This window comes from Rana temporaria, chromosome 3 (assembly GCF_905171775.1).
Source record: "Rana temporaria chromosome 3, aRanTem1.1, whole genome shotgun sequence".
NCBI classification, from domain to species: domain Eukaryota; kingdom Metazoa; phylum Chordata; class Amphibia; order Anura; family Ranidae; genus Rana; species Rana temporaria.
This window is the reverse complement of record NC_053491.1, coordinates 429,387,459-429,404,303: the sequence shown is the minus strand read 5'-3', so window position 1 is coordinate 429,404,303 and position 16,845 is coordinate 429,387,459. Positions and strand designations below refer to the sequence as shown.

The window sequence follows — 16,845 nt, the reverse complement described above, 5'->3', positions numbered from 1 at the left end:
ATTTAAATGCTCTAGCTTACAGCAATCAATTGATCTAATAAAAAAATAACCTTTAATGTTCCTTTAATTCTCCTTTAAGGGGGTGTGGCATGAGGGTGTGTCCTATGGCTGCATACTTTTGTGTCCCTCATTCCCATCTGAAAAAGTTGGGAGGTATGAATCAGTAACGCCCTTGACCGGACTTACCATTGGGCTTGACTGGGCTCAAGCCCATGGGCCCCTGCCCAATAGGGGGCCCCACCTGTTTACGTTTATTTTTTTTAAATAATATGCCAGTCATTTATTTTTTAATTTAAAGTGTGTTGATTGGTCTAGCATTTTTACCTGTTCTAGAGACATTGATCATGTTTGTCCTCCCTCCAAGTAGACAGACTGTCTTTCTTTTATTATTATAATACAGGATTTATATAGCGCCAAGAGTTTGCGCAGCGCTTTACATGAGGCCCTCGTCAAGCTATTTTTGCAATATTATGCCCGGTGTCTGTCCCTTTGCTCGATGTGGCATGTTACATCAGTAATGACTGTCAGTATCTCATTGTCAGTGCTGCCTATCAGTGCCTACCAGTATTGCCTATCAGTGCCATCTATCAGTACCCATCAATTCTACATATCAGTGCCTCTGTAGTGTCACCGTTTGCTCCCTATCACAGAATGCTGCCTAAGTCACGTGGCGGCGAACTGCGCATGCGCAATGCGTTCCAACGCCAAATGTGATGCGTTCCAGGGGATTCACGACACTACCCTTCAGTGAACCCATCACAATTTGTCACGGAAGTGACGTATTACCATACACGGAGCGGGGGGAGAGAGAGAGACACATTCAGAGCGAGAGAGAAATAGACATATAGAGATACGTAGATACATTCAGAGCGAGAGTGGGATACAGATAGAGAGATACTGAGAGAGAACTGGGGCTCAGGGAGGGGATTACTTCCGTTATCTATAATATATGTACACAATCTCTCTCTCGCTCTGAATGTATCTCACTATCTATTTCTCTCTCGCTGTGAATGGGTCTCTCTCTCTCCCCCCGCTCCGTGTATGGTAATACGTCACTTCCGTGACAAATTGTGATGGTTCACTGAAGGGTAGTGTCGTGAATACCCTGGAACGCATCGCATTTGGCGTTGGAACGCATTGCGCACGCGCAGTTCGCCGCCGCGTGACTTCCGGAGCATTCTGGTATAGGGAGCAGAATATGACACTGCACCTCCTCATCAGTGCCCGTTAGTGAAGGCAAAAACAAAATTTTATAACAGAAATAAAAAAAAGCTTCTTTTTTTTTTTTTTTTTTCTGTCTTTTTTACTTTGTTTTTCAAAAAAAAAAAAAAAAGCAAAGGTGATCAAATAGCATCATAAGGCTGGATTCACACCTATGCAGTTTTAGTGCTTTTTGCACTACAGTCCATTCCACATGGTTTCCTATGGAACACATTCTGTAGTGCAAATCTGCAAAATGCACTAAAACTGCCTAGGTGTGAATCCAGCCTAATAAAGCGCTATTTGTATTAAAGAAAATGATAAAAATGTCATTTGGTTTCAGTGTCACAATCCTGAGGAACTACAAATGCCAGCACACCGAGCGGCGCTCTTCTCTCCTGATGACAACAGCTCGATCATATAACTGGGCCGCGTCCCCTTTAAAAGGCGGGATGTGTATGTAGCTATAAATAGCGCAGTGACGTCTCCGGTGGAGCGGGTCCCAGTCAATGACACATATCATGTCCCGCCCCCCTTTCTATCTATCACTCAGTGGATCTAATCCAATAGTGAGCGGCGCGGGGCGGAGCCCTCTGATTCCCACGCCCTGCTATTGGTTTGCGACCGGCGTGACGTCACGTTCACCGTCTCCCGGGTGACCAGCGAGGAGGAGGAGGAGGGACCAGCCCGAACCGACCGGCCGGAAAGGGGAGTCTGCTGCGAAGCGAAAGAAGAGCATAGCGGATTGGCGGCCGCCGCTGACGGCTGGGCGGGGCTCCTAAGAGGATTGGCTGACGTTTGTTGAATGACGCTAGTAGAGGCGTGGCCAGCAGGTGAGCGGGGTCCTAGAGGTATCGCAGAGGAGGAGGGAAGAGGCTCCGCGGCCTGCGGGTCCTACAGGTGACGGGGGAGGCCGGGCGGCTGGCTGAGGTGCGGCAGAGAGGGGGGAGCAAAGGCCGAGCCGTGTACGGGGGGAGGGGAAGGGGGGTCAGAGGGGACTGTGTACAGGGAGGGCGAGGCCTGGATGGGGGGGCTCTGTTCCGACACATGACAGCGGGGACCAGGCCTGACATCTCTCATCGAGACAGGGGCCCTCGGATCCCATCCCACCCTTTACAGGGGCCCCTCTACTGATCAGATAGAGGGATCCCATCCCCCTCTGTGTGTGACATACAGGGGCCCCACCACAGTCATCAGAATCCCATCCCCCTCTGTGTGTGACATACAGGGGCCCCACCACAGTCATCAGAATCCCATCCCCCCCTCTGTGTATGACATGCAGGAGCCCCTCTACTGTCATTAGATAGAGGGATCCCATCCCCCTCTGTGTATGACATACAGGGGCCCCTCTACTGTCATCAGATGGAGGGATCCCATCCCCCTCTGTGTGTGACATACAGGGGCCCCTCTACTGTCATCAGAATCCCATCCCCCTCTGTGTGTGACATACAGGGGCCCCTCTACTGTCATCAGATAGAGGGATCCCATCCCCCTCTGTGTGTATGACATACAGGGGCCCCTCTACTGTCATCAGAATCCCATCCACCTCTGTGTATGACATACAGGGGCCCCTCCACTGTCATCAGATATAGGGATCCCATCCCCCTCTGTGTATGACATACAGGGGCCCCTCCACTGTCATCAGATAGAGAGATCCCATCCCCCTCTGTGTATGACATACAGGGGCCCCTCCACTGTCATCAGATAGAGAGATCCCATCCCCCTCTGTGTATGACATACAGGGGCCCCTCCACTGTCATCAGATAGAGAGATCCCATCCCCCTCTGTGTATGACATACAGGGGCCCCTCTACTGTCACCAGAATCCCATCCCCCTCTGTGTATGACATACAGGGGCCCCTCCACTGTCATCAGAATCCCATCCCCCTCTGTGTGTGACATACAGGGGCCCCTCCACTGTCATCAGAATCCCTCCCCCCCATGTGTGACATACAGGGGCCCCTCTACTGTCATCAGAATCCCTCCCCCCCATGTGTGACATACAGGGGCCCCTCCACTGTCATCAGAATCCCATCCCCCTCTGTGTGTGACATACAGGGGCCCCACAACAGTCATCAGAATCCCTCCCCCTTGTATGACATACAGGGGCCCCACGACTGTCATCAGATAGAGGCATCCCATCCCCCTCTGTGTATGACATGCAGGGGCCCCACCACAGTCATTAGAATCTTATCCCTCCTCTGTATATGACATTTAGGGGCCCCTTCCTCTGTCATCAGAGACATCACATTGCTGGGGTTGGTGTGTCTGACAGCTGGAAGTATGAAGTGCAGCTGCTGTGTGATCAGAGATCTATTGTGTGCCGACTGAACAGATCCTCCTCTCTGTAATCACAGGGGGCCCCCCCCCCCCCCCCCCGGCGTATCCTCCCCTGTGTGATCACGGGAGCCCCTCCCCTGCATGAACACAGGTGCCCTCCCCTCCGTCGGATCCTCCCCTGTGCAAACCCAGGAGCTCCCAACCCCCCCCCCCCTCGTTGGATTCTCCCCTATGCGAAAGCAGGAGCCCCCCCCCCCCCTCCGGCGGATCCTCCCTTTTGCAAACGCAGAAGCCCCCCCCTTCCTGGTGGATCCTGCCCTGTGATAACGCAGGAGGCCCCCCCTTCCCGGCAGATCCTGCCCTGTGATAACGCAGGAGGCCCCCCCTTCCGGCGGATTTTGCCCTGTGCGAACGCAGGAGGGCAACCCCCCCCCCTTCCGGCGGATTTTGCCCTGTGCGAACGCAGGAGGGCAACCCCCCCCCCCCTTCCGGCGGATTTTGCCCTGTGCGAACGCAGGAGGGCAACCCCCCCCCCTTCCGGCGGATTTTGCCCTGTGCGAACGCAGGAGGGCAACCCCCCCCTTCCGGCGGATTTTGCCCTGTGCGAACGCAGGAGAGCAACCCCCCCCCTTCCGGCGGATCCTGCCCTGTGCGAACGCAGGAGGGCAACCTCCCCCTTCTGGCGGATTTTGCCCTGTGCGAACGCAGGAGGGCAACCCCCCCCCCCTTCCGGCGGATCCTGCCCTGTGCGAACGCAGGAGGGCAACCCCCCCCTTCCGGCGGATTTTGCCCTGTGCGAACGCAGGAGGGCAACCCCCCCCCCCTTCCGGCGGATTTTGCCCTGTGCGAACGCAGGAGGGCAACCCCCCCCCCCCTTCCGGCGGATTTTGCCCTGTGCGAACGCAGGAGGGCAACCCCCCCCCCCTTCCGGCGGATCCTGCCCTGTGCGAAACGCAGGAGGGCAACCCCCCCTTCTGGCGGATTTTGCCCTGTGCGAACGCAGGAGGGCAACCCCCCCCCCCTTCCGGCGGATCCTGCCCTGTGCGAGCGCAGGAGGGCAACCCCCCCCCTTCTGGCGGATTTTGCCCTGTGCGAACGCAGGAGGGCAACCCCCCCCCCCCTTCCGGCGGATCCTGCCCTGTGCGAACGCAGGAGGGCAACCCCCCCCCCCCTTCCGGCGGATCCTGCCCTGTGCGAAACGCAGGAGGGCAACCCCCCCTTCTGGCGGATTTTGCCCTGTGCGAGCGCAGGAGGGCAACCCCCCCCCCTTCCGACGTATTCTGCCCTGTGCGAACGCAGGAGGGCAACCCCCCCCTTCCGGCGGATCCTGCCCTGTGCGAACGCAGGAGGGCCCCCCCCTTCATTGGATCATGCCCTGTGCGAACGCATGAGGCCCCCCCCCCCCTTCTGGCGGATCCTCCCCTGTGCAATTGGATAGGGACACCGTAATTTAATCTTAAGGTGACATTTGACGTTGCTCCAGTCCTCCAAGGGCATAGAGTTCAGTGGGCCCTCTCTTGCCCTCACCCGACTTCCTGCCCATCACTCCAACAAATCGCATAATTTTCCCTGCTACTGATGTCTCCAGTAAGCGGGGAAAATGACTGGGGGGGGCACCTCTTCGTCAAACGTGATTCCGTGGTAAATCTGCTGCCAGGACCGCTTTTATCTGAGAGGATCGCCCACTGCGTGAAAATATACCGGGGTTGTGAGGGCTATCTGCATAACCATTATATATATAATTATAGTGGGCGGTCCGGAAGTGGTTAAAGAGTACCTTGACTTAAAAAAAAGTCTGAGAACCCTGGTCTGGTTTACACTAATCTGAGCTTGTGTGGGCAGCTCCTAAAAGAATAGGGGAAGAAATAGCAGAGGTAATAGGTTGCAAATGTAACCCCTTCGCGCCTAAGGGTAAGACCAGTCTTGATGCCCAAGCACAATTTTTGCAATTTTGTGTTAGTAAAACTGTATATCATCACAACTACTTTGTGCATCCAGGTGGCTTATACCTTTACATAAGGACAAATTGGGCTTTTATTTAGTGGTAATTGGTAATGGACATCTCCTGATCTTCTTCCCTTTTCTTTTTTCCTTATTTATTAACCACTTCCATCCATACAGGGCATTTTCACCCCCTTCCTGCCCAGACCAATTTTTAGTTTTCAGCGCTGTTGCACTTTGAATGGCAATTGCGCGGTCATGGCAATTGCGCGGTCATGCAACACTGTACCCAAACTAAATCGTTGTTTTTCCCCCCACAAATAGAGCTTTCGTTTTGGTGGTATTTGATCACCTCTGGGATTTTTATTTTTTGCACTATAAACAAAAGAAGAGCGACAATTTTGAAAAAACACCATATTTTTTACTTTCTGATTTAATAAATATCAAAATAAAAAACAATTTCCTCAGTTTAGACCGATACGTGTTCTTCTACATATTTTTGGTATATAAAAAAAAAAAATCGCAATAAGCGTATATTGATTGGTTTGCGCAAAAGTTATAGCGTCTACAAAATAGGGGATAGATTTATGGCATTTTTAGGGGGTCGCGGCCGTGATGCAAAGGACGTCATATGACGTCCACTCTGAGGAAGAGACAGTTCCTGCCGACGTCGTATTACTATGGCCCGGTAGGGAACTGGTTAATATCAAAGGCAAAATGGCTCAAAATAGTATTTAATATATATATATATACACACACACACACACACACACACACACACACACACACACTTTTTCTATATATATTTTTGAAATGTAGCTATATATTTCTTGCTACCACCTTAACCTTCCACCAAAGAACACTCCAAAATGAATTCTCCTGCTCCTGACGATCACAGTGATACCACATATGTGTATGTTAGTTATTTGTACTCGTAGTACAGGCCCAACACAAAAGCGTGCATTTTGCTTTTAAAAAAAAAAAAAAATGTATCCTACCTAAAACACACTGGGGTAGATTCAGGTACAGCTGCGCGCTCCTTATGAAGGCGCAGTGTACCCTTTTTACCCTGCGCCTACGCAAATTATTTGCGCTACGCTTCATTCATGAAGCAGTAGCCACGTAATTTGCGTGGGCGCTCTTCAAAAATGCCCTGCGTAAGGCGCCTAATGTAAATGATCCCGTAGGGGGCGGGAATCATTTAAATTAGGTGCGTTCCCGCGCCGAGTGTAGAGTGCATGCTCCGTCGGGAAACTTTCCCGACGTGCATTGCGGTAAATGACGTCGCAAGGACGTCATTTGCTTCAAAGTGAACGTGAATGGCGTCCAGCGCCATTCACGATTCACTTACGCAAACTACGTAAATTTCAAACATCGCGACGTGGGAACGACGGGTATCCCTAGCATTGGCTGCCCCTGCTTTTAGCATGTGCAGCCTTACGCGAAACTCGACGTACGCAAACGACGTAAACTGCGTACGCAGGGCTCGCGTAACGTTGTGAATCGGCGTTAGTATGCAATTTGCATACTATACGCTGACCACAACGGGAACGCCACCTAGCGGCCAACGTAAGAATGCAGCCTAAGATATGAGGGCATAAGAGCCTTATGCCACGCATATCTTAGGCTGCAGTCGGCGTAACGAGCTCTCTGAATCAGGAGAACTCGTTACGCCGGGGCAAGTAAGCAATTGCGCTGCGTAACTATGGTTACGCAGGCGCAATTGCTTTTTGAATCTGGGCCACTGTCATTGATACAAATTAAAACAAACAAAATAAGTCCTGTCCAAAAAAATATTGGCACTGAACTAGATCAAACCTTTTTTCTCTTTCTGCAAGGAAAGAGAGATACAATCTATCGCTCTCCTCCATTCACAGAGAGAAAACACGGCTTCACAGTGACTGATCACAGTGGTAGCCAATCGGAGGCAATCACAGCAATCAGGTGACGTTCCGGGTCCCGAATGTTAGACCCAGGTCTCTGTGCTGATGCACTCCCATCACAAAGGGAGATACACAAATATGTGGCCCCACGAGAAAAAAAAAAAAGCGCAGTGTATTGGGGACACATATTTGTGTCGGCATCAAGGGGTCAAAGAAAAATTTCAGGTATGGGTGTTTTATACAAAGTTACATCGGTCCAGCTTGGGTGATTGTGACTTTGTATATACTAGAGCTGCACGATTAATCGTCAAAAGAATTGTTATAGCGTGTTTTATTTTTTTCCCGATCTTGACAAAGTATTTCCCAATCTTTTGTATGCAGAGAAAAGAAAGTAAGAATAAATCCGGGCAGTCTGCCAAGTATCACAACATCAGTGGAGAGTTAAGTCTAAACATTGTAACAATTTGTCTTTTACATCAAAGGAATAGACTTCTGTATGTCAATTAGAAAAGTTTAACCACTTAGACCCCTTTTACACAGACGGATTGTTCAGGTCCGCCTGTCAGTTTTGACGGCGGACCTGAACGGCCGCTCCATGCGTTGGATGTCACCGACATGTCCGCTGACATCCGATCCGCCAAAATCGGACGTATGGCGATACGTCCCCATCCATCCATATTGGATCGGGTGAGATCTGATGAAAACAGGCATGCTGTCGTTTTCATCAGATCACTCCATAGGAATCGGCGGCACTGCACAAGCCCCTCCCCACTCAGTGAGCAGAGAGGAGCTTGTCTTCCGCCGGCTTAGCGGAGATCTGCGGACTGAGCTGGCGGAGTCCGTAGCGACAGAGTCCGCCTCGTGTGTAAGAGGCATCTCGGTAAAGAACCTCCGGCGGAGGCTCTTTACCACGTGATCAGTCGTGTCCAATCATGGCTGATCACGATGTAAACAGGAAGAGCCATCGACCGGCTCTTCCCCACTCACGTCTGACAGACGCGGGTAGAGGAGAGCCGATCGGCGGCTCTCCTGACAGAGGGGGTTTGCGATGATTGTTTATCAGCGCAGCCCCCCCTGCAATCCCCACACTGGACCACCAGGGAGTGCCCCCCAGTGCTCAATAGAGCACAAATAGATATATATTAAAAAAAAAAAAACAATAAAAAATTTTTTTTTTTGTCCATCAGTGCCACCTCTTAGTGCCCATCTATGCCCTGTGCCCACCTATCAGTGCCGCCTATGAGTGCCCATCAATACCGCCTATGAGTGCCCATCAGTGCAGCATATCTGTGCCGCCTCATCTGTGCCCACCAGTGCCGCCATATCAGTGCCCATAATTGAAGAAGAAAACTTAATTATTTACCAAAAAATTTACAGAAAAAAAATAAACTTACATTTTCAAAAATTTCGGTCTTTTTTTAGTTGTTGCGCAAAAAATAAAAATCGCAGAGGTGATCAAATGCCACCAGAAGAAAGCTCTATTTGTGGAAACAAAATGATAAAAATTTCATTTGGGTAAAGTGTAGCACGACTGCGCAATTGTCATTCAAATTGCGACAGTGCTGAAAGCTGAAAATTGGCTTGGGCAGGAAGGTGTGTAAGTGCTTGGTATGGAAGTGGTTAATGAATAAAAAAAAAAAAACAGTAAAGTTAGCCCAAATTTGTTTGGGACAATGTAAAAGATTTTACGCCCCAATAATCATGAGAGAATCGTGATCTTTATTCTAAGCAAAAAATGTAGATTCTCATGTTGGCCAGAATCGTGCAGCTCTAGGGCCAGATTCACGTAGCTCAGCGGATCTATAGATCCGCTCGATCTACGTGAATTAAGATCCGCTCCCGCAAGTTTAGGAGGCAAGTGGCTAATTCACAAACCACTTGCCTCCAAACTTGCGACGGCGGATCCTAAATCCCCCAGCGGAATTCAAATTCCGCGGCTAGGGGAGTGTCATATTTAAATCAGGCGCGCTCCCGCGCCGATTTAAATACGCATGCGTCGTCCGGGGAATTTCCCGGCGTGCATTGCTCCCACTGACGTCAATAGGACGTCAGTGGTTGCGACGTGAGCTAGACTTGCGACGCGCGTGTTCGTGAATCGGCGTACGCAAACGACGTAGGAAATTTCAAAATCGACGCGGGAACGACGGCCATACTTAACAATACTTACCCCTGCTTTTAGCAGGGGTAAGTATACGACGGGTACCGCGCTACGGAAACGACGTAAGAACACCGCGTCGGGTCCGCGTACGGTCGTGAATTTCGCGTATCTCGCTGATTTACATATTATTCAGTGTAAATCAGCGGGAACGCCCCCGGCGCCATTTTTAAATCAAAAAAAAGATCCGACAGTGTGACACTGTCGGATCTCAGCCCTATCTATGCGTATCTGATTCTATGAATCAGGCGCATAGATAGGACCAGTGTAAGTCAGAGATACGATGGTGTATCTGAGATACACCGTCGTATCTCTTTTGTGAATCTGGCCCCTAGTGTATATACCATACTTTACTGATGACCCTGAAAGCTGGAAATCACTGAAGTAAACATCGCTGCTCCAATGATATCAATTACCTCCAGTGTGCTGTGCTGAGTGGCCGGCCTGATGTATTGTCAACACAGGAGGTTGGCTGCTCAGCACTATTGGGTAAATTATGCTTTGCATTTTCATGAATGAATGCAAAGCATTCTCTGATTGAGCAAAGTAGAGCGCGTGACTTCCCCGCCCCCATCTCTTCACCTTGTCTGATAAGAGAATGCTTTGTATTTATTCAGAAGATGCCCAGGCAATCGCTGAATGGAACCTGTGTAGAGTGACTGACCTCCTGTGTTCATAGTATAGAAGGGAAGCCACTCAGCACAGGGCCTGGAAGGAATTGGAGATCATTGTAGAAGCGGCGTCTGGCTTCCAGGGGGATAGGCCAGGTATGGTATATACATGGCTCCAAGCTGGACCAATAGAACTACTTAAAAAACCGATCTCCAATGCAGAGTTTGCCAATTCTTTCATATAACAAGTGGAGAGACTTTATCTGCTCACTCAGCTGTCTATCTGGGCAGACTGCCAAGTTCTTAAAGCGGAGTTCCGGCCACAATTTCACTTTTTAAATATAAATACCCCTGTAATACACAAGCTTAATATATTCTAGTAAAGTTAGTCTGTAAACTAAGGTCCGTTTTGTTAGGTTGTTACAGCATTTAGACACTTTATAAAATAGAAATTGACTGGGGCCATCTTAAGTGTGGGCATCATGAAGCCAGACTGTATGACTTCCTGGATTTCAGCCTTGCAAATCTCGCACATGCTCAGTGCTGCACAAGCAGTGTCAGATCAGGTTTCAGCACCTGTGCTGTCCAAGTCACATGATTCTTTGAGACTGGGGAATGCACAGACTCCTGGAAAGTTACACCCACTACATTCCCAGGAGTCTGTGCGGTGTAGGTTAGGAAGCATTAAGCACCTAGGTGCAGGAAGTGGGAAGATTAACTATTCTGCCTAGCAACAACACTTTGAAGGCATCTAAAAAAAAAAAAAAAAATTTCGTAAAGGACTAATGACATTTTTTTAAAACTACTGATGTAATGTTATATTTATGGGTGGAACTCCACTTTAACATAAAACACTGTAACTAATGCTTCTTCTTAGATCAAAGGGATAAACTTCTGTGTGTAAAGAAAAATGGGCAGTCTGCCAAGTTTGTAACACCATGAAACCCTGTAACTAACTTTCTTCTTTGAGCAAAGTCTGTGTGTAAATGCAGGAAGTTTAACCACTTAAAGTCCAAATCTATTTCTGACACTTGTTTTAAGTTAAACATCAATATTTTTTGCTAGAACATGACTTGGAACCCCCAAACATTATATTTAGCAGAGGCCCTAGGGAATAAAATGGCAATTGTTGCAATATTTTATGTCACACTGTATTTGCCCATCGGTCTTTCAAATGCATTTTCTTGGGGAAAAAATACACTTCAGTGAATAAAAAAAAGAAACAGTAAAGTTATCCCAATTTTTTTTGTTTTAATGTAAAAGATGGCGTTATCCAGTGAGAATCGTCATCTATCTTCTAAGCGGAACAAAATCGTGATTCTCATTTTAGCCAGAATCGTGCAGCTCTTGGATATGGATATATATATAATCTCTATCATGGACCTCTAGCGAATAAACTGACAATCCTTGCAATTTTTATGTCGCACATTTGCGCAGCACTTTTAATGAAAAAACCCAAACAATATACCTCAATTAACGCAGAGTAGATAGATACCTAACATGTCACGATTTAAGACTCGGTTCGCACTGGACCCAGCTGCGGATCACACAGGAACGCTGTGCGTTTCCGCATTCTCCAGTTCAGGGCCAAATCTTTGCCCGAATTCAGCCCTGAAATGGAGCTAAAGACGCACAGCTTTTCTGTGCAGTGCACTCCGCAGCCGCCCCGGAGAGATGTTAACTGGCTCCATAGAGAGACGGTCACATTCTCCTGCTATGCAAATTTTTACAGGTCACCTGTTTAGAGTTATAGAGGAGGTCTAGTGCTAGAATTATTGCTCTCACTCTGTTTCTGGTGATTCCTCACATGTGTGGTGCAATTTTTTTTGTATCACTTTTATTCCTATTACAAGGAGTGTAACCATCCCTTGTAACCTTATAATAGAAATAAGGATGACAGGCTCTCTTTATGAAGATTCTCACACAGGCAATTGAGAGTTGGCTGTGAAGCTGAATTCCCACAGTTACTATGCTGAGGATTTGATCTGTTTGTTTATTAAATGTCAGCAGCTTCTGTAGCTGCTAACTTTTAAAGCGTTTGTTAACCCCCCCCCCAAAAAAAAAAATCTTGCTCCTTTAAAGCATGGTATACAACACAAAGTTTGTACTGTGTCATTTGCCCCCCCCCCCCCTGTAATACCTGGCTGATCCTGACCGTTTCTGCCCTAAGACCCCCCTGTAAACTGACCACGGTTTATCATGGCTGCTGTGCCCTGACACTGTGGCAAGTTTACATTCTTTTGTAATTCGCAGCTCTCCTCTCTCTCATCTGACCTCCCCTCCCTGCCTGTCATCTAGTGACTGTGCCCCCCCCCCCCCTCCCTGCCTGTGAGACCTCATCTTTTACATTAGACCTACAATTGGGCTAACTATACTTTTTTTTTTTTTTAGCTGATGGTGTCTAAGTGTTAGAGGGGCTTAAAGCGGGAGTTCACCTGAAATTTTTTTTTTTCTTTTAACATTATATTGAGGCTCATTTTGTGAAGGGGAATCGGGTAGTTTTTTTAAAATCGAAGCCGTACTTACCGTTTTAGAGAGCGATCTTCTCCGCCGCTTCCGGGTATGGTCTTCGGGACTGGGCGTTCCTATTTGATTGACAGGCTTCCGACGGTCGCATACATCGCATCACGAGTTGCCGAAAGAAGCCGAACGTGTGTGCGGCTCTATACGGCGCCCGCGCACCGACGTTCGGCTACTTTCGGAAAATCGTGACGCGATGTATGCGACCGTCGGAAGCCTGTCAATCAAGTAGGAACGCCCAGTCCCGCAGCCCATACCCGGAAGCGGCGGAGAAGATCTATCTCTAAAACGGTAAGTACTGCTTCGATTGTAAGAAAAACCACCCGATTCCCCTTGACAAAATGAGCATGAATGAAGGTTAAAAAAAAAAAGGTTTTTGGGTGAACCTCCACTTTAACAACCACTTTCATTTTTCTAAACCTGGCTGAAGCCTCTCTTTAAGTATAATCGTACATAGTGTATATTTGATATACGTTACATTATATTCGTTCTACAAAATGTAGTTTCCATCTGTAAGATGAAATACGTTTTTTGCCACTATGTTTCCATCTTTCACAAAGCATTTCTTGCACATCATTTGGTAGACTGACGTGAAATGTAGACTTGCCGCTGACATGTTTTACTTTTTGTTTGTTCTCTTTTTGACACTTTTGTGTGGTATTTGCATGAGTAACGCTGACCTTTGCTATTAGAGGAACCCTTTCATGAAAATGAAATTGGCCAAAAACTCTCCCTACAGACGAAGAGTACCTCTCTTACTATTGGCACCAACAAAACGCCTTAATTGAAGAGAAATCTTCCCCTGAATCCAATCTCCTGTTTTCCAGCTGCAGTTTTGACAGTTTGAGAGCACAACCAGATGTGACAGTTATCATTCCTGGCATGCTGGGAATGTAAACTGTTTTTTAAAAACTGTTAAATCGGTGGGGTTTTTAAGCTAGTCATACATGGAATGAAAATCATTTGGTTTAGCAGGGACTGGTCAAATTTCGTTCTATGTATGTGCAGGCTGATTGTACCCGATATCGGTCGATTTTTGGTACAACCAGCCTGTTGGATTTTTTCCACATTCAATTACTGCCGCCAATTACTGAGCAGAATATTGTGGAAAATATTGTTTACTGGCCATTATTATCCACATAAGGTGGTCAATATTGGATGTCATATCCCAACATGTTTCACCAACTTTGGCTTTTATGGACCACCAATTTTCATGTAACTCTGGTTATAAAGATAATCGGTCACATATAAATTGACAATCATTTATTGTTCATATAACAAAATGTTGAAAGTAAAAAAATAACATAGCGTAAAGCAGGGGTTGACAAATTTGCTTGGAATCTAGGAGCCAGCTAAAAGTTAGGAGCCAAAAAACGCGCCCCGTCGAGCTTGCGCGCAGAAGCAAACACATACATGAGCAGCGTCCGCATATGTAAACGGTGTTCAAACCACACATGTGAGGTATCGCCGCGATTGGTAGAGCGAGAGCAACAATTCTAGCCCTAGACCTCCTCTGTAACTGTAGAATTTTTTAAAACGTCGCCTATGGAGATTTTAAAGGGTAAAAGTTTGTCGCCATTCCACGAGCGGACGTAATTTTGAAGCGTGACATGTTGGGTATCAATTTACTCTGCGTAACATTATCTTTCATATTATTAAAAAAAAAATCGGGATAACTTTACTGTTGTCTTTATTTTTTAATTAAAAAAAGTGTAATTTTTTCCCAAAAAAAGTGCGCTTGTAAGACCGCTGCGCAAATACGGCGTGACAAAGTATTGCAACGATCGCCATTTTATTCTCTAGGGTGTTAGGATAAAAATATATATAATGTTTGGGGGTTCTAATTAGAGGGAAGAAGATGGCAGTGAAAATAGTGAAAAATAGTGAAAAATTACATTAGAATTGCTGTTTAACTTGTAATGCTTAACTTGTAATACCAACGGCCACCACCAGATGGCTCCAGCTTGCACATCTGGTGGTAATAATTTGTAATACTAACGGCTCACCACCAGATGGCGCCAGCTCACAAAAAAAAATATATATATATATTTTTTTTTTTTTGCCCCCCCCCTTCCAAGCCAAGTCGCCAGGACCCTATTTCTAGTCGCCCTGGCGACCGGGATTTGTCAAGCCCTGGCGTAAAGCAACAAAACTGGACCTGACAATAGGAAACCTGGTTTAAATTTATATATTCCCTGTGGAAAACACAACCGTATGCTAATCATGTCTGGAATCTCCAAGCCACGCTCTCCGCCAGAGGGGTGTATTCTGTCCTTTGTGGAATATGTAGGGCTTTCAGAAGTCCAATTTGGGTTTTAGGACTGTTTCAGGTTTTTATGACTGAAGGCACCTTGTGGGGGGATCACTTTCACCTCAATACTTTTTTCTCACAGATTAATTTTATGGAATTCCCTTGAAAGGGCCGGTCTGGGAAATTTGTAGACCTCAAGAGATGGACATAACTAGGGTGATTAACCTACTATCCTCTACCCAATTTGAAATGCCAGGTCTTTGATAAGCAGTCCAAGACTACTGACTCAAATTCTGATAAGTTAGGAGGACCTTGTTCCTAAGTACCAAGGTCTGCTTATTCAAGGTGTTCGAAAGTGTTGGGGAAGGGTGGGGTTTGGTGGGTTTTGGGGGAGGACGGGACGCAGTGTGGGCTTAAATAATATTCTTGCCTTTCTCCTGGCTTCTGCCCACGGTGCCTAGATAAGGGTGACATCCCCCAGCTTTCCTGTGAGATTTCTGAGAATGTTGAGTAGCACAAAGTTTCCAAGAAGATGATCCTTCACTGCAGCATGTTTTGTGCGCTACTCGCCATTCCTCAGGATCACCCTCTGCACTATGGGAGTATATTTATCGAGCTGACATAACTAATTATCTGAGAGGAAACCCTGTCATAAACTTGCAGTTCTATGCATGTTCTTTCTCGGGCTGAATGGTGTGGTCTTGGAGTCTCCATACATTCATGTGGAAAATCCAGAGAGTATGGGGAACTTGCTGAAATGAACAAGTTTATTCGTTTTTATTTGGTATTCTGACAAAAGGGAGAAATGCCCATTTAATTGTAAAAAAATTATAACCCTTTTCCTTTTCTCTCTTGACAGGTCCTAAACATATAGGTGGGGGGCGTCTGTCCTAATACTAGAGGCCCTGCCCGCCCCCCACCATGGGCAACGCGGCTACGGCCAAGAAGGGCGGCGAGATAGAAAGTGGTGAGTTGATTACAAATGATGGACCTTAAAAGATTTGCAATGTTGTATGGAACATCTAGACATAATTGTACCCTTTAAAATCTTTTTTATCTTGATTTGTTTTCCTGATAAAATGTGACAGCCTTTTGTTGCTTAACCACTTCAGCCCTGGACCATTTGGCTGGCAAATGACCAGGCCAATTTTTGCGATTCGGCACTGTGTCGTTTTAACTGACAATTGCGTGGGTCGTGCGACGTGGCTCCCAAACAAAATTGGCGTCCTTTTTTTTTTTTTTTTTTTTTTTTTTTCACAAATGGAGCTTTCTTTTGGTGGTATTTGATTACCACTGCGGTTTTTTTTTCTGCGCTATAAAGAAAAATAGAGCAACAATAAAAAAAAAGCAATATTTTGTACTTTTTGCTATAATAAATATCCCAATGTTTTTTAAAAAAGCTATTTTTTTCTCAGTTTAGGCCGATATGTATTCTTCTACATATTTTTGGTAAAAAAATCGCAATAAGCGTATATTGAGTGGTTTGTGGAAAAGTTATAGCGTCTACAAAATAGGGGGTAGTTTTATAATATTTATTATTATTATTATTATTATTATTATTATTATTATTATTATTATTTTTTTGTTTACTTGTTATGGCGGCGATCTGAGATTTTTTTTTTCATGACTGCGACATTATGGCGGACACTTTTGACGCCATTTTGGCACCATTCACATTTATACAGTGATCAGTGCTATAAAAATGCACTGATTACTGTGTAAATGTGACTTGCAGTGAAGGGGTTAACCACTAGGGGCGGGAAGGGGTTAAGTGTGTCCTAGGGAGTGATTCTAAGTGTTAGGGGGCGTGGCTTACTGTGACAAGTCACTAATCGCGATTAGTGTTGTCAATAGGCAGAAAAGGTAGATGCCTTGTTTCCCCGCCATTCCGTGACCCGATCGCAGGACACCGGCGGACATAGAGTCCGCTGGGTGCGGTAACGGAGACCCGCTAGGGTGCAGGATTCAAAGCAATGTGTGTATATATACGTTGCTTTGCCTGCTC

General features: G+C 46.7%; 1 protein-coding gene across 3 annotated transcripts in view; it reads left to right on the top strand.

Moving 5' to 3' along the window:
* Window positions 1-1,877: 1,877 nt before the first annotated feature.
* Window positions 1,878-16,845, top strand: part of PRKACA (protein kinase cAMP-activated catalytic subunit alpha) — a 91,160-nt gene continuing 76,192 nt past the window's right edge. The window contains exons 1-2 of one of the 3 annotated variants that reach the window (XM_040346318.1): window positions 1,878-2,033; window positions 15,700-15,807. In XM_040346318.1, coding sequence (XP_040202252.1) covers window positions 15,762-15,807 — 46 coding nt within the window. In that variant the 5' untranslated portion in view covers window positions 1,878-2,033; window positions 15,700-15,761. Of the gene's footprint in view, window positions 2,131-15,699; window positions 15,808-16,845 lie in introns of all 3 variants that reach the window. The other 2 variants (XM_040346317.1, XM_040346319.1) reach the window with 2 other exon arrangements.